General features: G+C 36.4%; 1 protein-coding gene and 1 long non-coding RNA gene across 16 annotated transcripts in view; one reads left to right on the forward strand and one right to left on the reverse strand.

The window, feature by feature from the left end:
* ptprt (protein tyrosine phosphatase receptor type T) overlaps positions 1–24,668 on the forward strand; it is a 294,966-nt gene that overhangs the window by 120,803 nt on the left and 149,495 nt on the right. For all 15 annotated transcript variants that reach the window (XM_044121953.1, XM_044121956.1, XM_044121954.1 and 12 more), the window contains exons 9-10: positions 18,921–19,036; positions 20,024–20,204. In XM_044121953.1, coding sequence (XP_043977888.1) covers positions 18,921–19,036; positions 20,024–20,204 — 297 coding nt within the window. The remainder of the gene's footprint in view (positions 1–18,920; positions 19,037–20,023; positions 20,205–24,668) is intronic.
* On the reverse strand, positions 20,060–23,597 carry LOC122833958. The gene is made up of 3 exons (XR_006371092.1): positions 23,547–23,597; positions 20,433–20,570; positions 20,060–20,143 (listed from the first exon to the last, which is right to left on the reverse strand). It is a non-coding gene; the product is annotated as an uncharacterized LOC122833958 (long non-coding RNA).

The raw sequence follows: 24,668 nt of genomic DNA on the forward strand, positions 1-24,668 counted from the left end.
TCGTGCTGGAGGGCAAAAAGCTGCTGGCTAACGATGACTAGCATCGGTTTTAGCTGTTAAGTTATGAATATAACGTGCTGAATCTTAAATATATTGGTGTTATATGAAAGAAAAAGGGACGCGGTGCTTTGCTTCTAATTGTCAACAGTAAGACAACGAGCTAACAAGTTTAAAGTAAAAAAAAAATTTGATTGAGAGAGGGAAGTAGTTCAGTTATGCTAGCTTGACTTTGACAACCATAACATGTAGATGAGATGTGGAATTTGGTTTGTTTCTGTTCAGTTCAAAATCAATAGAAAAAGGCAACATAAACACCAATTCTCTGTTTGAATGAGTTAATCAACCAGCTGTAGCTAATCTACTGCAGTGATCACTTATTAATAATCTCAAAATAAACATCAAGCCTGAAAATATAAAAGTTCAACAAACTGAATGTTTTGTTCTTTGTGTGGGAAATGTTTGCATGTTTTTTAGTTTTGAATCCAGGTACATTAATGGAGTTCTCAGTCAGTTGTTATGACAACGGGTTTAGCATATAATACGACAAACGAAGAATACGAGTGGCTTTGAATTGTAATTCATAGATTTTTTCCATGTTGTTTTCCCTTTTTGTGGCCCAGTGCACTAAATTATTAACACCTACATCTCCAGGTTTCGTTTTGTTAATGAAATTGTTCTACTGCAGCAGCACAGCGATGGATGGCAAGAACAAGAATCATCTTTATTCCCTCCAGCGTTTAGCACATGGGTAAAATTTACAGATGTAAACAATAACATGTAATATGCCTTTAACTACATATTTAAACTGTAAAAATCAGAGTTGGTAAAATATAGCCAGTTCATGCTGAGGTAAAATCCATTCATCTTGTCATTTTAATACAAATTTGTTCAATTTTTTTTGTAAGTTTTAGCAGAAAGGATTTTCTCCTCTCTTCTTTTCTCCAACCAGTCAAGTGATTGATCTATGGACCACCATGAGGCATCCTTCTCTCTTTCTTATCCTATTACAGATTCTCCCTCGGGCCTCGAATTTAATAAAAAAGGAATGAAAGAAATCCCGGCTCGCCAAAATTGGTGCATAGAGTTAACCTATTATTGGCCATTTCAAGCTGCTTTAATTCTGCGACTCCGGCATTAGCGGTCTGTGTACATAATACAGACAGCTGTCTCTGAACCTGCCTGTGTGAACCTGCATGTTCAAGTCCTGGTCAGGATCATACTTGGAAATCCCAGCAGGTGGGGGGAGAAAAGAAGGCAGGGAAAATAGCTGCAAGGAGAGAAATAGATCAGAAGTATATTTTCTTCTTTGCAAAGGAGATATTGAGGGCATTTCAGCAGCAGTGTACAGTCTTAAAGGGGCAGTAACATGTAAAATAAACTTTTTTGAGCTTTACATCAGGCTATAAGGTTATTCCCTCGTCATAATTCTGAGTAAATAGTAGTGTAAGATTACTATTTTCCCCAAAAATGTGTGGTATATCATCCATAGATGCCCAGATGTAAATGTTTTAGACTTAAACCAGGTCAGGCGTGATCAAAGTGACACTCTGAAGGATTTTGGGAGCAAACCTAGCTTGCATGCATAAATGGTTGATGCAGATTGACAATTTTTCAGCATTTTTATTTTGTTTTCTACAAATAACAAAATATTTGTAGCTAAATTTTATCTGTAGCTAAAATAAAAAAGGCACTAAACGTTTGTTTTAAAAATGTTATTAGAACAAAAAAATACTTTTTGTGGTGTAAAGTTTGTGCTCCACTCTGCAAAAATTAAAAATTGTACCAATCATTATTGTCTAGTTTCTGGTGCACATTTCATAATACACTTGAAATGAGACAAAACTAGCTTACCACTAACTTTTCAGCAATTTATAGGAGCTGGTTTTAAGTAAATAATTTCTTAAATTTGATTTTAAAAAAGTTGTCAGATTATTTTACTAATAACAAAACATCTTTGCCATTTTATAAGTGAAATAATCCCAATGAAAAAAGTACTTTTATATAATTATTAAGGATTTTTTGACTTAAAACAAGCTCCTATATCTTGTTGAAAAGTTACTTATTAGTTAGTTTTGTCTTATAGGAAATGTACTTAGATATTTGCATTAGAAACTAGCATAAGAAAGCACAGTCAGATTTTGTTTTTGCAGTGCACTGCACTGGGTAAATGTCCCAGAGGAAATGTAATTTTATGTTTAATGATTTGTTTTATTTGAGACCTCTTCTCTCGTCCTTTTCTATGTTCAGGTTTCTTTAGGTTTCTCTCTTTCCACTTAAATAAAGTCTAATATTAAATCTGGATCACTGGAATGAAGTTTGAAGTGGTTCCACTGTTCTCCATCCTGTGATTGTTCTCCGCGCCACCGAGAATGCTCTCCCACACCGTGATTTATCTGTATGACTGTCCAACAAATTAGCTATATTGCCAAAGTCGTTTGCAGTATATTACAGCTGGCTATAAGAAGCACATCAAAATAATGGAGAAAAATGATTTGGTTTCTGTTGTGTCCTCGAACGCCCACAGCTTCAGTCTCCGGGTTAATAAATGTGTGCTCAACAGGGGTTTGCCAGCGCACACACGTCGTTGTGCAAACACTGAGCTGGAGTCGGTCGCTCGTCTGATCCTGAGAGTTGGAATCCGGCTCTGCGAAGTGATTTTCATCCTGCTTTCTCCCGAGACACAAAGTTACACAACTCCAGTTTTTCTGTGTGTTTGATTTGTTCAAAGGCTAAAGGCTGATTTCTTTCTCAGCACCCGTGTCGCATCAGAAGGGTTGATAATAGCAGCCTAGAAATCTACATGAAGGAGTGTTTGTTGTTTGTGAAGTCGGTGTTGATTACTGGCGATTTACTGGCTTCCTGTGTGTTTGTTTGAGTGTGTACTCCAATCATCCTGCCCTCTTCTGTCCTCCGTTTCTCGCAGTTTCACCGTAAACATTGTTTTGCGTCTGTGTATGCAAGCTTAGCTGTGCTTTGCACTTTTCAAAGCATCAAACTGAGTTGAGCTGGGTGAAAGTCTTGAGTCTGCAACTGTTTCTTTGTTTTTTACATCCAAGCTTTCCTCGGATAATCTAGAATTGCGCTGCCACTCTGTTATGTTTGTTCAGATTTTTTTCTTCTTCATTATTTCTGTAATTGCATGTTTTGGATGTTATTCTCTGTGGAATCTGCCAGAAGCATTTTTGCTCTCACTTTTTTACACTTGCAGCTTATAGTTGTTATGATGTGTAACTGTGGCAACAAAGCATTGTTTGTTTCCAGAACTAGGAGCAGCTGATTAGCATCTCAAAACTATGACCTCAAGTCCAAGAGGAGTTGAAAAGGAGGTTTTATGGATGCAGAGCAGAACTTAAGAGCAGAGAAGGATGGAGTTCAGATCATCTCTTCTCAGCATCCATCATAATTGTGAGCAAGGATTGTATCCTTGACTACAACATCTCTAAATGTTGGAGCGGCAAAAACAAAAGAGGTGGATTAGCATCGCCTTCCAGCAACTGATGGAAATATTACCATGGAATATCAAGCTATTAGCAATTCAGGACAGTGTCAACAGTCTTCAGTCAGAGGCCTCTTTAGATATGTTGCGAGACTGACTGCTACTGGAGATCCTTCCTGCCCACAGTATCACTGCCTGCGAAGATACTTTAATTATATGAATTACAACAGGGATAAATAAAGTATTTTTGAATTGAATTGAAGAAACGAAGACGCAAAAAAGCTTCATCTTTTAATACTTAAGAAGAAAATCTTTTCCCAAACCTTGTTCTATATTTCTGGCAAACCAGGTTCCCCTGGTTTGAACGTTTTTCCATCAGTGTTGAAGTTGATGGTGAATGCATAGCTTTTGCTCTTTAAATTGGAATGTAGCCACAGTTTTTAGATTCAGCAGGATGTTAGCAGCACAGACTCATTTCATTCTTATAAAACGTAAAGCCTAAGTTGCCCATTCAGAGGTAAAATGAATCAGCCTTTGCTTCAGGAAATGCCCTGAATTAGTTAAACTGATTAAAGAAGATATATTTGACATCTCATCCATATAATTTGATAAATACTTCTCTAAATGCGAACCCGGATGCTGTCTGAGCCTCTGCTGTACCTGCGGTCTCAACTGTCCTCAGAATACGAGGAACTGCAGTCTCCTGGGTGTCTGTACATCCGATTCTTGGATCGTGTCGACTGTGATACACTCCAGACTCTTCCCTTGGGTCTCTGTGTTGTTCTGACCAACAGGCTGACCTTTTCAAGACACATGAGGAGGAGTGGTTTGGTTTGTCTTCCATGCTTTCTCCTGTTTCTCTTCATCCTTCACCTGAAATGATGGTTTATTGAAGGGCAAGGCCTTCAAAGGAATTGATGTGTTGGAAAGGAAAGAATTAAAACTCTTGTTGTTTTGTGTAAGTAAAATCAAAAACACGCAAACGGAAAAAATATTAATGCATAGTATGAGGAGAATAATTAACACAGATTAGTCATTAGTTTCACTTCAATCTTTAAACTAGGCTTGAAATTTGGACCAAATAGTCAAAATCTGGGTTTTCCAAAAGTCATTGCATTGTTGGCTTCAGGAATAATTTTGTGTGGTTCAAGGAAGGTAAACATTTGGCTCTTTTTATAATCTTTTTACAAAGAGATTTTCCGTTGTGAGTTTTTTATTCTCCTAAACAGAAAATATTAAGTACAAAACTAAGAGTTTTTTCTTTTATTAGTCATTGTTTTGCTTTAGTTTTATTTCACAGTAAGTGGTGCCACAAACATCCAACAACATTTTACTCAAAACAAAGTTGGTTACATCCATCCAATGTACTTTGCTAAGTACAGTAAAATTCAGATACCTGCTGCAGGGAATAAACTAAAATCCTTTTAGAGACCAACAAAATAGAAGAAAACTAGCCTAAACAATGTTAGAACTGTAAACATTAAGGCAAACAAGATATGTTTAATTTATTGTTGTATAGGAAAAAGAGAAAAAAAAAATCACCACATATGATTGGATCTTTAGTTCGGAGGGAAAAAATAAAATATTGGCCCCCTTTCAACTTATGGATTTTGGCCCTCAGTAAAAGGTTTGGAAACGACAGCAATAATTAATATTTATTATATATATATATATATATTTCAAGACGAAAATGAACATTTCTCCTCATGATGAAACCTTTATGAGGAGATTCTGGAGAAAATTAAGAGACCACTTAAAATGATCAGTTTCTCTGATTTTACTTTTTATAGATATATGTTTGAGTAAAATGAACATTGTTCTTTTATTCTATAAACTACTGACAATATGTCTCCAAAATTACAAGCAAAAATTTATTTATTTATTTGCAGAAAATGAGAAATGGTCAAAAATAATGAAAAAACTCAGTGCTTTCAGCCCTCCTGCATGCAAAGAAAGCAAGCTCATATTCATTTAGAAACACTATAGTAATGCTTTACCTCAGGAAGAGTTCATAAATCAATATTTGGTTTTGAATGGGGTTCAGTGCAGTGAGCTCTTAATTTCTTCCAGAGCTGCACTTTCATCCTGTCGTTTACCAGTGAGGTGCAGATGGATGAATTTAACCTGCAGGATCAGACAATGAGCGCCAATAATGGACAGACTGTATGTGTGTTGGAAATTGGGTCACATTTTGTTTGTAACCTGGTTTTAAAATCAGTGCATCAATGCTTACCTGTCAGTCTCTGTGTGGGTTTATGTTTCTGGGCTCATTAGGAGTCACCAGCAGACTTCAGGGAACTCTATTCTTTGTCTAGTTCCTAACTACTGATGAAGAGGAGGGAGGAAGGCTGGAGGCAGATTAGCAGGAAACACGAACAGGATCTGATGGAGAAGAACAAAATGAGGAAAATTAAAGGGTTTGGCTGTGTTTAGACAGAGATTAAACTGGGGCATCCATGTAGATAGAAACAGGTGAGACAAAAACTGAAAAGAAACAAGAAATGTGAAATATATGAACTGCGTCTGAATGAGAAGGAAAACAGGACTGGAGATGAAAAGAAATGCAGGAAGATAAGTAGAGTAATACATAGACACGGGGAAAAATTGACATTATTACTGGCTCATTGCAGTCACTGCTCTCTGTGTCTGCTCATATTGTGTTTGCTCTGGCATTAAGTACTTCTTTCTTCCTCGCCAGTAAAGCACCTTTTCAAATGAACTGGAAGAAATGAATGCACAAATTTAAAATCCGCCAGCTGAGTTCTTTCCCAGCTCAAAACTCAATCTTCCTACGTTTTTTTGTTTTGTTTGTTGTCTCCTATTTGAGATTGGTGACGGATAAATTGAGTCTTTGCCATTCTTTCTGCGGCCACAGCAATGGATGGGGGCCCGACTTTTCCACTGGGATAAAAGCCATGCTGATAAAAGCTTTATGGAGCTCTTATGAAAACTCGCCCGCTGCTGCAGGAAGGCGTTTCAATAATATAAACACCCCATATTCATTTATCAGCAACATAATTTGGAATTAGCATATGGTGCAGAATGCTTGGAAGTTTTTAAAAGTCTGATGGATGTAGATGTTATCTACAGTTCTCTCTCATAAAGGTTATGGTTGAAGCGTGTCGCATTCATCCTTTAAGTACTTTCTGTCTTCTGCCACATGCATAACATTTGGTTTAAATGTGACACATAATGGAAAACAAAATGTTCTGGAGATGAGTAAAACGTAAGTCATGACTCAAAATATCTCTGGTTTTGTTTTCCAAACTTTGGGATAGTTTTGTTTGTTATATTGAGTTCCTTGCAGTGTTGGACTCAGATATAGACTTTAATGCTTGGAAAGGTTCTTAATTAATGGAAATAACTGGAATTTATCCAAATACCAAAAACTGAATAAACTTGTTAAGTACTTTATAAATAAAATTTCAAAAATCTCATAAATTAATAGTAATTTAACGTCCAGGAATATGTGTTATATAAGAAGAAAGATTAGCATTAGACTTTGGTTTGGACAGATTAGAGCATTTTACAATGTGGTGTGCATTGAAGTTCCAATATGCAGTTTGATTATACTTTTATATCTGGTCATATAGCGATCCAAATGGTCCTCACATTATAACTTGATTTTATTTTTTACATTTTGAGACTAACAACTAGTAATTCTGCAGCTTTTTTAAATGCTAATTTACTGCTAACAAGCGTTAGACCAGATTTGATCAGAGGTTTTATGTCGGAGCAGGTCTGAATAGGACTTTAACTACACCACCAGTGGAGCTAAATCAAGGTGATTAAATAGAGATTATGCCAATTTTCCAGAGTTTCACTAGAGACCATGAATTTCCTGGAACTTCTGTGAAAGAAGCAGGTGATGAATTTGTCATCATGTGCAACACATTTTCTTATTAAAGACATTGTGCTGCTAAGGAAACTGTGTCTAAAAACATTTGGTTTTCATGAAGACTTTCATGGTTATCTAAAGATTTAGACTTGCGACTCTGGCAGCTGATTGGATGGCACGGCTCCCGTAGAGAGACAGAACAAACGACCATCAGGGAATCCTGATAAGTTTTGTAGAGCAGAATATTAAAAAGGAAACCCTGTGAGGGATCCCTCTTTGAGCGATCAAGGGGAAAGGTTTTGAAATACAGATCTGTCTTCAAAGACGAGGTAAAACACCTGAGGTATCATCACGCAGCGTATCAAACTCCCTCGAGTTAATGTAGAAGACGTTTTCTTTTGTAATCCATCCCGGCTGTTAGAGATATAATTGAGTGACATTATTGTAACGAGCAGCTGTATTCATCGTCTTCTTCTGGGGCCTCCAGCGTCTCCCATCTTTTCCCAGCCGATGACTTTTTCTGTTTTATTATGAAGAGGAATTCATTAACCCCCTCCGTTCTGTCTGCAGATCTCCTTCCAGGTCACACCCTGCATCTCTGTGCCTGTCACTCCGTCATTCTCAGCCAATTAGTAGCTAGCTTTGGGTGTTTAACCCCAGGCCTTGCTATCAATTGGCTTGTTATGTCACTGCTTTAAACCCTTCCCTACAGCTCCCTGATTCTGTCCCCGACTCTGAACCCTATTTTATGAACTCCGTCTTTGACTAAACATCTTTTTCATTTCTTCATTTGCGTTTCCTTTTTGTAATTTATTGTCTTTTTCCTAAATTGTATTTTTGCTTCTTTCTTTCTCATTTCTTGCTGTTTAACACACCATCTCTGAGCCGCATTTTCCTGCAGATTTCCACAACTCAATTGTCCCTTTCCCTGCCTGTAGGCAGCAATGGTATTAATAAAGCTGGATTTGAAATAGATTTCCTTTCTGCTCCATTTTGAATCACATTACTGCGTAGTTTTGGCTCCAAGCATTCCTCTTCCTGTGGCTTGATAACACAATATACATTCATTCTGTGTCTGTCCCGCTGACGGATTGCAGTCGCAGCAACATAGGATGCTGCAGCATGCTATGAGGCTTTTCCGTTCAACTTTAGATTAATAAAGCAGTGTATGAGTTAGAGATTGAGAAGTAATTATCAGGCAGATTAGGCTTCCGTCTTCTGCTTGACAATAAAAAATATGTGCGTGTGTATTAAAGGTGTCAATCCATCGACCACCAATCATAACCTGCTGATTTCCGTGAAAAAGTGTATGGTGTCTTTTGTTGCCAATCACAAAAACCGATCACCTGCATCTGATACTTCACAGCCTGGAGAAGCCAGTGTGCAGTGCATCTTCCCTTTCCTTTACACTGCTTTAAAAAGCAGCAAATAAGCAACGTCATGTGGAACTTCAGCTCTCAGAATGAATGGGAAAGTTTGCATGTTGTGACGAAAAACCCCTGTAACAATGCGCAACAGTTTTACGACAGTACTACCTTTACATAGGGGTTGTTTTAGGCCAACATTTTTTTAAAAATATGTAAATATTAAACATTATTTTGAGGTTATGGAACAGAAAAACTAGGATCAGATGCAGTACAGAGGGAGTTATCCGAACCGTCAGACATTAACGAGTGTTTTGCATCATTGGTGCTGTTTTCTTGTGATTGGACCTCTGCTTTGGGCCAGCTAAATCTATTAAGTAAAATTTCTCTCAACAATAGAATCCTTGTAATCTGTTGAGGAATTTCTCCATCTAATACTTTTCTAACTGCATGGAGTTCAGTTGGTTTTTGTTTTAGTTTTGCCTCATATTTGTAGCTTCTATGTTCATTCTTGCATTAATGGTTTAAAAAAGGATCATTTTCATGTGAAAGGTCGATACAAACTGCACTGGTTAACTTTAGAGATCAGGAAAATCTTTATCATGGATTCAAACTGTGTTTTACAACAAGCTTTCTTGGCTCCAAAGTTTAATTCAGACGCTCCAAGTAATGGTTTAACTATCAGTCGTTGACTCCATGCTGGGAGGTGTAATTAAAATCCACTAAAAGGCATCTGCTCCGACTCGATTTAATCCAATTTATCTGAGACGTGAAGCTGTGGGGGGTCGCTTTGTCTGCTGCTGCCTTTCTGTGTGGGTCTTATTGTGTTGGATTGCTTGTGTTCTGCTTTAAATCTCTACATCTGACGGTACACGTGTAGAGATACGCATCTGATAAGCGGAAGCATTAAAGAATGAGTCTGTGCGTCGGAGCGATGAACCGGTTTATTGAGTCTTAAAGCTGTCATGATTAGAAGGCTGATAACTGTGTAGGTACTGTGGTTCCTTTTGTTACTGATGAGTGTCCTGACATGCTTTGAATATGAAGGAATATCTTTTTCTGTCTGAGATGTAATCTGTCTCAGAGGCCTTTTATATGAAGAAGCCTGTTGTAGATGAGAAAAACTATAAGAATATCAAACAAGTGCACATCGACTGTCATTTGCACCTTGATACAGACTCACTCTTCCTATATAGAAAAAATAATGAAATTAAATTATCACTGAAATAAATGATTTTTATCAGATATTACGTTTAAAATACAAAATTAAATATGTTTTTTTTTTTTTTTTGTTAAATGTTAAATCAGCTTGCCATACATTCCTGGACGGCTTCTGCATGATATTGTGTCGGCAGTCGGCATTCATTCATAAAAGTAACCAAAACCAATTGAAGCAGAAGAGCCCAGACTTAAAAATGCCAAAGTCCCAGGACAGGGAAGCTGCTCAGACTTGATTTGATCATAAAGTTACAGTAAAGAATTACCAGAAATAATCTGGATTATTTAGCCTGGTGTAAGAGAGAAAACATTGGGATTAATTAGCAAACTAAACATTTAGTTTAGAAACTAAATATTTAACTCTGAGATACTTAGTTAACAAGCTAAATGTTTAGCTTCAACTTGAATATTTAGTTAGCAGGTTAAATATTTACTTCTGAACTACTTATTTAGTTAGCGAGCTAAATATTTAGTTTGAAACTAAATATTTAGTTAGTAAGATAAAAGAAATGGATACAAACTAAATCTTTAACTTGCAAGCAAATTTTTTATCTCATCTTAAATATTTTGTTAGGAAGCTAAATATTTAGCTCTGAGATAAACAAATTATACAAATTCAATTTCGATAACCAGGAGAGGAAATTTCTCTGACTTTTGGTCCTCTAAATAAACTCCTGCTGGTGATCTAGTCACTGTTAATGTAGATCCATTAGTAAACATCTGTACTAAAATTAAAACGACTCGTTTTCGGTTTTAAGTTGAAATTTTGTTCACATTGAAAGGAGAAGAAAGAATAAAGACGAGGAATCACGAGCAACAATTGAAACAAATCAGTTACAACTCTTATTGTGGTAGTCCACTTCTGGTTATTGGCAATTCAATCTTCAGATTAGCTAAATAGTTAAACCCTTCACTGAATATTTAGTTTTAAATGAAACTTTTAGTTTGAAGCTAATATTCAATACTAATACTCACTAGTAGGACTAGTAGTTGGTCCATTACATAAAATCCTGATAAAATGTATTAAAAGTTTTGGGGTTGTAATAAAAGTGGGTAAAAATCCACTAAAATTCCTAAATATCTACGAATATGACATTTATAATTAAAATTTTATAAGTAATTCCAGTCAGGTGCTGATCAAGAATATTAGTGCATAATTTTATAAAGGTTTAATCAGAAATAGTATCAGAAATAGGCCACCTTACAACCCACACACACCAGTGAAACACCCGACACACACCCACACACACTCGGTAAATCCTACAAGAGAGAGAAAATCCCTGTGAGGAGTTCTTCTGATGTTGCTTGTTTGCCTCTGAGGGTCATCTTCACGGGAGAGCTCGCTCGCCCGAGCGTGTCTGTGTGTGTGTGTGTGTGTGTGTGCGTGTGTGCGTGTGTGTGTGTGTGTGAGTGTTTATATAGAGGTTAGGCTGTTATTGGTTTGGAGGGAGGATGCAGATAAAAAGTGCAGCCTTTGCAACATATCAAGAGTCGCACAGCTAATGCTGAAGATGCAGCAGTGAAGCCTCAGGTGAAGCGTGAGTGTGTGTTGAATCGGTGGAAGTTTGCTTGGATCTTCAGAGTTTATTAGATTTCTAGCCATTGGCCAGAGTAGTTCCAGTAATAAGTAATTTCCCCTTCGCTTTTGGTACACAGCAACATAAAATATCAGACATCCAAACACAAGCAGACGCAGGCAGGAATGAAAACTTGTCCCTGCCATGTTTCTCCCAGAGGGAAACTCTCTGTGCTTTTCTCTCTGTGTTTTCTCTGACACTGCCTCCACACTTTTTTCGTCTACTCTCATTTTTTTAGGTTTTTGCCTTTTGGGTCTCCTTTGAAAGCAGAAAAACGAATCAAGTGCATAAGAAGCCAATAAAAAAAAAGATGTTTCCACTCTGGCATGAGAGGCCATGGACAGATAAAGTATATTGTCTTTAAAAGCATAATTTAGAAATCTATTTTTAAATAATTAAGTCATGAGAGCAAAGCCAGAACTGAAGTGCAGTAATTTTATGACTTCACTGGACCAAATTTGGACCTTTTTTTGTTACTTTTTGTACATTTTCTGCAAAGCTTCAATTTTCCTGGTTTCTGGGAAGAAACTGACTCTTAACTCAATCTGGTGGTAAATGACTTTATTAAAATCAAGTATAAATTTAGGAAATATGACAACAAAATACATGATTCCTGCTCTTGCCTTCTTACACTGTCTCCGGTTTCTTTGCCTGTTGGGAAGCACTTTGTGATGTCTTTACCTAGGAAATATGACATGATAAATATCAGAAAACATTCTTATTTACTAAAACATAAACTTAAAGAATTCATATTTGTACCCAATTAGTGGAAAAACCCAGAGTCTTAGATTTATCGCCCTCTATGCACATTATTCTGCAAGAATCTGGAGTCTCCACTCATTTCCAAAAACCCAATTTTGCATCTAATGTTTAGCATTAAAACACATTTTAACAAGGTAACTTTATAAGAGATCCAGGAAGAAGAAAATGTGGCTAACAAGCCATCTACAGGTGCTGGACTGAATGAGAGAAAACATGAGAAAAATACGGCAACAGCAACATAAACGGAAGAAACTGTGAAATACGATGCAGGGACAACAAAACATAAGAGTACAAAAGACTAAAAAATAATAAGCACAATGTCCAATATGCATTAAGAAATAAAATTATAGATGGAAAAGGTTTTCAGATTATAAGAAAAATAACGGGAAAAAAATAAGAAAGCAGAGGCCGAGGAGTGGAAAGAGGCAGAAAGATTGATTTCCGCTCGTCCTCTTCCTCTCATTCTCTTCTCACTGGAACGGCTCCCTAAAGTCTCTGGATTAATGGCTCCATTTCTGCTGCTCATTCATCAGATTCAGGAAAGCATCCCACAACACGATCCCTCACCAGGCCCTCTCCTGAACTAGATACCTACCTGCCGGAACATCCTGTAGGCTCTGAGGTACTTTCAAAGACAGACAGAACAACTTTATGTCGGCTTCAGGTCAAACAACAGACTGTCTGTCAGAGTATGTGGTTCTTAGCCTTCATTGTAGTGATAACTGGCAGGTAACACTTAGAAAACTAAATCTAAACTAGCTTATTATACTCTAACATAGACAGAAACTGTGATAAATCTGATCTAGAAACTCTTTAATCTTTAGCATGCAACACTGTCTCCTGTGGTAAACATTAAAACATGGAAATGAAATAAAATGAATAGCTTTAAAGAAAAACCTGTACATTTTAGCCATGTAACCTGTTAGCATCCTGAAGCTTGTGTGAAAGTAACCTGTAATTCCAGATGATAATTAAAAATGAACTTTAAAGCAGAATAGATGTCATCTGTAAGTTTCTGCAGTTCTGGAAAAGTAACTTATAATTTCCAGAAAGTATCCTGTTATCAGATAAATAAACCATACCTGAAGGGTAAATAGAATAAACAATGTTGCACATTTTTTTCTCATAAAATGCTGAAGTTTCAGGCGAACTAAGTTAGAACTTTCAGAAAGTTTTGGAAATGCAAAACTTAGTTGTTGTTTTGTTTAATGTATGCTATGTGTTGTAGAAAGTACTCTTTAATTACCTTGTATTTTTCCAAAAAGTAACTTGTGAACTCAAGAAGAGTATTTTGGACTAGACATAACCAACCTCCTCCTGCCCTTTCCAGAAAAAAAATGATAAAGATGGAAATAAATATTGTTTGTTAATATTTGCCCGGTTTTATTTATCGAACCGATGCGATATGTTAAAAAATGACTAATATCGGACGATGTTTTACGCCAGAAGCAACACTCGGCTGTTGATCATGTGACTTGTGTTTATGCCGATCACAATAAGCAATAAATTTAATATGTTAAATTCAAATACTCAATAATTTCCAGTTGCATTATTTTTTGTTTTTTTCTGTTCTCTCTTCCCACCAACAACTGAATGACAAAGGTTTTCTGCCTGGTGCTTTGGTCTTAACTTTGAAGGACAATTTTGTCTATAGAGACTTTATAATTGATTTTATTTTGTTTGTTTGTTTTATTTATTTAGTTTGGATATTTAAAATGTCTTCCAGTTCCAGTATTAAATATTCATTAGGACTTATTGATGTTTGAGAATGTCTTCTTTTTTTATCATATTATTATTGTATTACTTGAAAATAATACAATCTTTTCTAGTAATATATCACCTGAAGTAATATGAAGCATTATTGTTTATCGTAATAACTTCTGGGACAGTTCATCGTCCAGCATCATTTGTTATGGTGACAGGCCTGGCTTGACGTGTGGAAAAATTGTTTCCATTACAGTTTTGTGAGATAAGCCAATTTCAAAACAGGCAAAAAAATAAAAAATAAAAAAACATCACCCAAACAAACATTTCTTTTCTGAAATGTCAAACTGCACAGTTACATGGTCAATGGAAACATAAAAAAATCTACGTCTTTTTGTTTGGTGTATATAAACCTTTGGTTTCAACTGTACTGTAGTATATATTAGTAGGAACTTTAGTCCAGTTTCTTGGATTTTGTGGTTTGTTTTCATTGTGGCGACGTTGGGCTCCTTCGTGCTTCATGTATTGATGATGGTGCAGAGGAGGGGTGCTGTAATCTCTCTGCTGCATGCCTCACTGTCTCACTCTGTGCTGTAGCTGTGCCATCTACTCTGGCCTTTCACAGCTTGTGATGGCTAACATGCCAACCCTTGACCGTTCCTGATTAATGAGGCTAGCAGCCACTGTTGGGACCAGATCCCTGTGGAGCCATATTGTTCTTCCTCCATGCATACATATTTTATCCCATCTGTCAGTTGACGCATTCTCCCTCCAAACCCAGCCTCTCCATTCTTATTATTGATTATTAAGTCTTGTTTTAGACGTCTAATGATCCTATATCTCTCAGCACATTCGTCTGTCATTCTGTTGATCTCGACAAATGTTAGAGGTTCAACCAGGTCCAGAGTGGGAGTGAAGAAACGACTGAAATTGATGTGGAAAGGAATAATTAATGCGGTGTGAGGAAGGAGAGGAGCAGAAAATGAATGAAATAGAAAATCTGGCATTTGTCAGGACCAAGGTCATCTGGGGAGGTCTCATCACTGTAACGATGTAAACAAAGATATAATTCAAACTTAAGCTCTCCTGCTCTCCATATCACTCAATCTCTCTGCAACTGGTTGTTTTCTCAGCAAACATTTTAGAAATCGGTTCTCAGATGACCTTCGATTTAGCAGAAAATGAGATGGAGATGAACTTCAAACCCCCTGACACTGGAGGGAGATGGGTCCATTTAGACAAACACTCAGAAATTATCCAAACTTTGTTTTAAATCAGGTGATTAACTCTGCTTAAGCTACTTCCATCTCTGATTAGTGAGGGTTCATGTTGGGATTAGTTAGATTTACTACAAGATTAGGATTCTTTAAAACCAAACTAAAAAGCTACAGGATTAAATAAATGTCTATGTGCTGTTGCTGGTTTTATCCCAGAACTCTGAGCAAATTTCTGATTTGCTCAGGTTGAATCTATTCTTTAAATCAACGGCCAGATAAGCTTTGATGTATTGCAGGTTTTTGTGAAAACCTGTTTTTATTCACTCCATGACTCCGTGATGGGGGATTATGTCTCTGTAATCGAGGAATTATATTGTGTGTGTGTGTGTGTGTGTGTGTGTGTGTGTGTGTGTGTGTGTGTGTGTGTGTGTTTGTGTGTTTGTGTGTGTTGGCGTGTGTGGGTCCGTTTGACAAAGATCTGAATTTTTCTTTGTTCCATTTGATCTTCGTCAAACGGAACAAAGCTTCCTGTTCCGCTTGTTGGAGACGTTTTACTGTAATGTCATGTTGTGACACTTAGCAGCTCCTGTTCATGAGAAAAGTAGGAAGTTTTGTTTGGGTGTGAGGTTGTCCAGAGTAATTGAATACTATTCTGTTAATTGCTGCAGTCACTGTTAAATACCAAGCTGGAGGTAGAAATGGATTGTGAGTCTATAAAACCAGTATTGAAATAAACAATTTCTATTGAGTTATTGAACTTTCTCAAAACAGAAAGTCTCACAAGAACAAATTAGAGCTACTTATTAGAAGGTTTGTCTTTGGTCACCAAAAGACCTGCAGCAGATGGTAACCTCCCCTGTACTGTAACAAAACACTCAGAAATGATCCACCCCCACCTGACCTGGGATTAAACAGTAAGACAGAGGACACAGCAACAGTTCAAACCCGCAAACCAGCTGCTCTCTAAGATATTTAATACCAACCATGCAAAGGAGAAACATGAGCTCAGGTAAACATTTTCCAGACCTCTGGAGTTAAACTGATGGACATAAAAGCACAGGACTGGATGTATGTGAACACAACCAGCAGAAACATTCAGCTCAGATGGTCTCAGTTTATCCAGGATCTCGTTGTCTAATCTTTGTCTTTGGCTCATCTGACATCGTATTTAAGTAGCTTGAGGGAATAATCTTCTAAAGCACTCGACGGCATTCACAAAGCTATTAGTGATATGGATTGGATTCTTTGCCAAAAGTTCCCATTGATCAATCCAGTATTTAATTAAAAACAAAACGGAAATGAGAAGTTTGTGAAATATGCTTAAATTAGTTAAGTTTACATTTATCCTTTTTGTGCAGCAGCTTATACAAACCCGACACTCACTGAAGATTTTATGGCGACATTTACATTTTTTCACATTTCTTGTACACAATTTTTGGTGAGAAACTAAAGTAAAATAATAATAAAAAAAAATGTCCCCAGATGTTGAGAAAAAACTTTTTGTTTGTGAATCAATGTGAAGATCCAGCGGTAGATTTATTGGCTGGGTTGTGAGATGTTTATCCAGCTTATCAACCAAGGTCTGCTTGACGGCCAGGAACCATTTCTCCTGCACACATTTTTTTGGGGGGGAATCCACCTCCATCATTAACATTAACATTAATAAAATGTTAATTTTCCTCCAAAAAGTACAGCTAGTACAGCCTCTAAATTATGCAGTGACCTGCTTTGGTTGCCGTCGTTAGCTGATAGAAGCTAATTAGGCACACAGGATGATGAGTTTCAACAAGCTCGTTAGAGGAGAGTCAGTTGTGGTTAGAGAAAGCAGCAGATGAGGGGCCAACATGTGGTGGGGACAGTGCATGGAGGGTGTGTGTGTGTGGGGGGGCTTACAGGTGTGTGTGTGAATGGAAGTAGGACAGGTTGTTGCAGCCAGAGTCAAAACTATTCAAAACAATCCAATTCTATTTATTATTTTATGAAACATGAAAATATTTGAGTGAAGGTTGCTTTTTAGTTGCCAGCATACAAGTTTATCCAACATATCAACCACAACAGTTTTAAAGTTTTGATTTTGTTTCAAGGCAATCTCATATTTCTGAGTTTTTAAAGATTGAGATCTACAGTCAGCTTCTCTACAGCTACAGAAACTGAGAGAGCAGTTTCCGTTTCTAACTGCAGACCAGTCAAACTTTTATTTTATCCTTAAATGGATCTGATTAATATTTCTTCAGGTTTCTGTATGTTTTTCTATGGAACTGGGCAGATTTTCACTGTTTTTTTTTCTGTTTTGTTCCAAAAACTGCCTGACAGCAAACTGTGAAGTTTTATAGGAAAAAACTAAAGAAGAACATTATCTGTGGCATTTCTAATAAAATCCTAAATCCAGGAGAGACCTCAGACAGAACCACAGAAATCTGAGAGTTTTTCAGCCTGTTCCTGTTTTATATGCAAGTAATGGAGGTAAAAGTCATCATTTCTATCATTCAAGCAGTTGAGATTTTTAATTTGTGCACCTAAAGAAATAGGACAAATTGTGGATTAATGACTGGTTTCTGTTAACAGAGTCATATGTCAACACGGGTTCATTAATGCTTTAACAGCATTCAGTGGTTTAATAAACAAAACTGTTCAGATTCTGGATAAAAATTAGTTAAAATGCAGTAAAGAAAAACCTTAATAAATGTTTAGCTAAAAAAGCCAAACCAGTTTGGAAAGAAAACATAAAATTGAATCAGATGAAGAATTTTGAAGAGAACAATACGAGAAGCGGCATTCAGCATCTATGCACCAAAAATCTGGAACAAACTTCCAGAAAACTGTAAAACAGCTGAAACACTGACTTCCTTCAAATCTCAACTAAAAACCAACCTGATTAGAGTTTTATTCGAAACGTAATCAATTGCAAATTTATTGACGGAACCTGACTTGATGTTGTTTTTATTGTTGATTCTGTGTTGCATTGTGTTTTTGTGTTTGATTTGATGTAAAGCACTTTGAAATGCCTTGATGCTGAAATGTGCTATACTAATAAAGTTTGATTTGATTTGATTTGAATAAAAAACTTACCTGGAATTTTAAATTAAAGTTGTTTTATCATCTTTGGTAACTTATCATAAGTAACTTATCATATGTAAACAATGTAAGCTCCTTATGGGATCTGTTTTTAAGGGGCTGTCCCTTTAACATTGCAGCGCCCCCTGGTGATCGGATATCTCTGGATTGGCTGACTTCCTGTTTTATTTTGTTGTTCTTGTTTGTTTCCTGTCTGTCACACCTGCTCATGATGAAGTCGTTGGTTTCTTTTTGTTTTCTGCTCGATGCCTCCAGCGCTCCAGTTTTGGTTCTGGAGGTTTTATTTTAAGATTTTCTGTTTTTGCCAGTGAATCAATTTAATCCACATTTTAAGAGATTATATCCTACTTCAATTTTTTTATTTAGTTCTGTCTTTATGCCATTGAATATGTTAGAAAAAATTGCTTATATTTCTGAGTGCAGTTTTCTATTTTGATTTTTTTTTCTTTGCTCTGGCAATCTAAAATGTGATTTTTTTTTTTCTATTGGTAGTTTCCTCAGTTTAACAATCTTACTCCAAAGCTTCCTAAATGATATCTTACATCCTTAAGGAATTATGTGCAACATTAAGTTAATTTGCAGACATCTAAGCCAGCAGAATCAGCCACTGATCAGGGATTAGCCGTTTGTTTCAGACTGCAACCAGATTAAGCAAATCCAGGAATAAGTGGATCGATTCCTGCTCTGATCCGACTGCTGACTGTGTTTCTCCGTCTGCTGTCACTTCAGATCCCGTCCACGGACCTCAGAACGTCAACGTGGTGGACGTCCGCGCCCGCCAGCTGACCATCCAGTGGGAAACGTTTGGATACGCCGTAACACGATGCCACAGCTACAATCTGACGGTAAGCAGCTCACAAAGTTAACACTTAACCATTCTCCACCAATAAGTTCTACCAATTTGGTTTAAGCATATTTCTAAATTAATTCCATCTTGCTGAAATTTTTAGTTGAATAGAAAAGAATAAAAACTTTATCTTCCCACATACTGTACATTAATGAGAAATTTACATAATACTGTGCAATTATTAAAAATGGCATACTCTGACATAAAGAAATGTGCAACTAATTAGTGATGGATATGGAGTCTAGCAGCTGCTGGGAGGATAAATCTCTGATCTGTTTCTCCAAATATTTCCCTTTTGAACAGCCAGGCTTTCCTATAATGTTATAAATAGGATTGATCAAAAGTTTTTTTTTTTGACTTTCTGCAGATTTTTCAAAGTTTTCTTTGAAATCTGATTGGTTAATCTGCATACATCTCAACTGAACTATCATACTTGATGATAGAAGTTTTTATTCTTTCCCACAGAGTTTGATGAGCAAAAATAAGAAATTTAAAAATTCATTAGACCAAAATAAATGAGCAATTTAATGGAAAATAAATCATATGTAAGACACATTTTTCTCCATTTTGCAGCTTACTTTTGAATTATGTCAAATACAACAGTTCGACTAAGAGAAAACACCAACAAGTTGTTTCCTAAATGGCTGTTAGCTGAAATTTTGACATATTTTTTAGATTTTCTTTGTTTCTTTTGTCCATAGCTTACTCATTAACCAACTTTTAAGCACACAGTGGAGACTACGCCTTCATGGTAATATAAAGGGACTGAAAATGAGTTTATAAAAAAAGCTGCACACCTGGAGAAAATGGCTTAAGAAAGTCTGACTGCTAATGAATTTATTTTAATAAAACATTTCTATTTTTCTAGACAGAGTTGTTTCACCTTTAATTTATACTTTCTCTGATTTTGTTTATTCCAGCTGGAATCGTTTCAGTCAGCCTGAAGCAATCTAAACATTTAGTTTATTTTTTCTATTTTTTGCAGGTTCAGTACCAGTATGTGTTCAATCAGCAAGAGTTTGCAGCTGAGGAGTTGATCCAGACGTCGTCTCATTACACGCTGAGGGGACTGAGGCCCTTCGTCACGGTCAGGCTGCGCCTCGTTCTGGCCAACCCCGAGGGCAGCAAAGAGAGCGAGGAGATCGTCAAACAGACGGAGGAGGACGGTGGGCAACAATAAATGCTTTTGACACATGTAGCATCAAACTTTGTAATACTCTATTGATCCAAAATATAAGCAGGTTAGTAGAATCTCCAGGCATTTCAGCAGCTCAGTATGTGATCAGGCTCTTCCTGGAGAAACCCTCCGGCTCCCCAAAAAATGAGTCATTATAAACACCTCGCAACAGCCGTCGGCGGTTAGTTGAAAATAAACAGCTGAACCAGCCACCTACCTGCTCCGAACGCAGACTGCTGGAACAGGAGGGACAGGATGAGAGATGTCGCTGTCTAACCCGCACCGGGTGACTGACAGGTGGGCTCTGCTCAGCTGCAGACATGAAAGCAAAAAGTGCCTCTGTGTTGTGCAGAGACTGTGGAAGAAAACGGAAAATGTTTTCAGCAGTTTAAGCTTTTAACTCGAATCTTAACCTGCGTTTTATTTTAAGGAATGTAGAGCGCAGACAGACACGGCAAGGAAGCTTGTTTACAAGTTTACCAATTATTAATGCAGGTCATCTGTGAATATTGATATCACCTGACAGTCCCCTGTAAAAGTATTTACACCTCTTTAACCTTTCACATGTTGGCATGTTTTAAAAATGGTTGGCATTTAAAGTGATGTAGATAGAAGAAAAGGAGTAAAAATCTGAAATTTGTAGTTGAATCTAAAATTAAGCTCAAATTCCAGAAATTTTCCAGAAAAAAACTTTTCACTTTTTCAACTTTTCAATCTCAGAAGTTTATTTATAGACATCTGAGATTAATCTTAAAATTTCACATTTTTTCTAGCAAATTTTCAACTTTTCAAACTCAGAAATTTATTTATTTTTTCTAGAAAATTTCTGAGATTAATCTAAAAGTTTTAGAATTTTTCTGTTGAAATTAACTTTTTCTTTTCAATGACCAGATAATTTACCAACTTAAAAAAAAGAAGTCACTAGCAACTTTTTGTGCCGTTTTGTGGTGCAGATATCTGACTTTATGTTGTTAGAAAATATTGTAGTTGTAACATTGTAAATATCTCTGTCTTTTAATTCATACTTTTTGCACATTTTCAACTTTTTCACATCGTGGAACATCTACGTTTTTCTTTTTCATTAGTGAAATTAAATTTTGTGGCCACATATTTTATCTTCTTAAACTACAGAGGCCCGAATACTCAGCCATAGATATGACTCCAGATGCAGCCATCTTTGTTTTAACTGCTGGTTCTCACATGTTCACCTACTAAAGTAGCAGAAGTTCCACACTGATGCGTGCAACCTTCAAAAATTGCACTAATCAACATTTCTGTTTATGCTGCTGCGCCCCTCAGCAGGACAACTTACTAGCATAAATTATTAGCGCCCTGAGTGTACGTGTTGTCCAGCAATTCAGAAAATATCAGAACAGACTTTTTAAGCCTCCTGCTTTCTGTCCATAGGGCCTCATGTTGCACTGAACTGAATGCAAGCGCCTCCACAACTGCTAATAATTCATTTATGTCTTATATTTCTCCCAGCACCCTGCCTGTGATAAACTGGAATAGCTTAGCGTCTGATATGCAGGGCTGCCTGTTCTTTAGCTCATCTTGTAGCTAATATGTTTTGAATTTAGCTTCTGGGGAACATCAGCTCTCAGCCTGAACGTTGAACCTTCCTCAGCTGAGCACACACAAACTGCATGTTCCCTGAAAGTAAAGCAAACACATCTGCGTAGTGGAAATGGCTTTAAGGGGTTAAAAAAATGGTAATTGTTTTGTTCTTAATTGCTTTTTGTTTAACCGCCGTTAATCTCCTGGCTGTAGCTCAGTAATTAGGGAACAGAAGAGCAATTGTTCACACGGAGGCTAATTATTGTTTGTTCGGTAATGGCTCCTGCAAATGAATCGGCTTCCATCTCTTTCACACACAGATATAAATATATATACATATAAATGTATAGGATTTTTTCTATTACTTTCTAGTCTTGCTGATTACACAGAAATTATCTTTAACCCGTGTTTAGAGTCTAAATGAAGGATTTCCAATTAAGAAATTAATTATAATTTTTTTCTTTCCCATGACTCATTGTCCTTAGATTATAATAGTAATATCTGCCTTTCAGGTTTTAATTAAGACTTAATATTTTTTCTCATCATCTAGATTCACCATCGCAGCCACAAGTTTACATACACTGGTTTCAATAGCGTATTTAAATTAGACATTTAATTGATTTTAAGATGGAAATAATTTTAAAAAATGCGTTTTGAATGAATACTTTGGATTTATTGCCACATTGACTGAAATATAGATGCTCATTGACACTAATGAACTAAATATTTCCAGAGAATGCCACTTCAAACTACGGAAGAGGATCACTTAAAAAAACAGTGAAATTTGACTTTTGAAAACAGAAAATTCAAGTCAGAATTCTGAAGAAAAAAATCTTCAGACTTTTTATTTATTTATTTATTATTTTTTTCAAAATTCTGACTTTAATCTCAAAATTACAACTTTAATCTCAAAATTTTGACTTTACCTTTCTGAGATAAAAAGTCAAAATTCAGAGATTAAGGCCAGAATTTGTAATTCTTAATCCTCTTCCAGATCAAGCACCTGCTTTTATTCTTTTAGCAATAAAGAAATATTTTCCATGAATTTTCATGGACTTAGTTCAGTTTTTAAAACCTGAAATAGGGAGCATCATATCCTCTGATCTTAACAAGATAATATCAACCATATTTTTAAGAGATTTCTGTTCTTCTTAAGGAATGTTAGGACGTTTTAGGCGTCGTCCGCAGAATGCTGATAATGCTGATGTTTCTACAGTTTGGCTGCAGCTGAGCTGCGGATGAGCAGGAATCAATATGGTTGTAAGGGAAGCATCTAAACTTATTGGGCTGGAACTCCCCAGCAGTAAAGACCTATAAAACATCCGCCGTCTTTACACTGATCTGAAGGTAATCAAACATCCTTCCCGCCCTGCTAACACCCTGTTCATCTGTTTATGACCAGGCTAAAGGTTGGAGAGTTTAGTGACCAGAACCGCCCAGTTCCCAAGCAGCTCGTATCCTCCAGCTGATTTCTACGTCCCTCATTAGCTACTCTGCTCCCAAAGTTACGTCCACCGTAAAATCACTCTTAAATGCATATGAATTTTACTTTTATTAATATTCTTCCATATATGTTTTATCCTCTTTTTCTCTCCTACTGTCTTGTCTGCTTTGAATTGATTGCATTGGATCGATACACCAAAACAAATTCTAGCCGTCTTTTTGTATTGAAAATAAAGGATTTGTGTAATATACCAGTTAAAATTCTCCCAGCATGATACTGCCACCTCCCTGCTGCACAGTTACATAAATGTCTTAGTTTTCAAAGCTTCACCTTTTTGTTGTTGTGACCTTAGAAAGGTCAGAAAACTGTGCTTTTCTAATCGTTCTAATTTTACTGACGCAGCGTTTTCAGGTCGAGTCTTGGTGCTTCTGTTGTTGTTACTGAACATGAAAATCTGTCGCCAAGGCAACCTCTGATACTGATCACCTTCATTCTCTGTTTTGGCTGACTGGTTGACGCATGAAAATCTAAATAATGTATTCTTTTTTTGCATTGAATGTATATCTTTTCTATTAGAGATGTTTTTTTGCTTCCAAGTTCTTTGATTTTGTCCTGGTCCAATACTTCAAAAATACATAAAAAAAGAGAGTAATGCAACAGATCTGGGATGCACCTTTTTTACCTACTTTATTTATCATGTAAGAGAACACTGAGGCTGTGTGAGTATTTGTTGGTAAAGAATTAGTAATTTTAGATGTTAAAAGCTTTGGTTGTTTATCTGTAGATATCCAATATCATGCAAAAATACCTCTGAATAACAAAAAGCAGATATTAAATACACTGATCTCAAATCCCCATATTTCTGCCCTCATACATCACTACTACAGTACATTACGGGAAGATGATCTTTTCACACAATGACTGACATTTTATAATCCTTTTATCATAGAAGTTCAAGATCTGACTAGAAGAACAAAAAGATACTTTGGTTAGAAATGTTTTTGTCATAAACTCCTGCCGTTAAGTTTGGTCAAAGCCGAATATGTATGGAAAAAAGTATAAAAATCAAAACCCAAGTCTGAAGCACCTTTCTTAGTTCATTAAAATAAATAAATATGTTCTGTAATCCCTTGATTATAGTGTGAAATGTAATCCAGCAGCACTGTTGCTTACTCCCTACTGCTTATAAAAAATTATTTATTCATTATTTTTCTCAGAGGATTAACTTGTGATTATTGTGGCATCTTGAACCACATGAATTACAAATACCACTGGATTGATATGGAAACCAAAAACGTGGCTCTCAAATGCAGTTTTAAAATGTAAAAACATAATATTTAAAAAAATAACTTAACTTACTATAATGGTAGAAATTAGCATAAAAAATACTTGCTTATTTATGCAGATGGGTTTTAAAATGAACATGGCTGAAGTTAGCACTTTAGCATTAGC

Source organism: Gambusia affinis, linkage group LG07 (assembly GCF_019740435.1).
Source record: "Gambusia affinis linkage group LG07, SWU_Gaff_1.0, whole genome shotgun sequence".
Taxonomy (NCBI): domain Eukaryota; kingdom Metazoa; phylum Chordata; class Actinopteri; order Cyprinodontiformes; family Poeciliidae; genus Gambusia; species Gambusia affinis.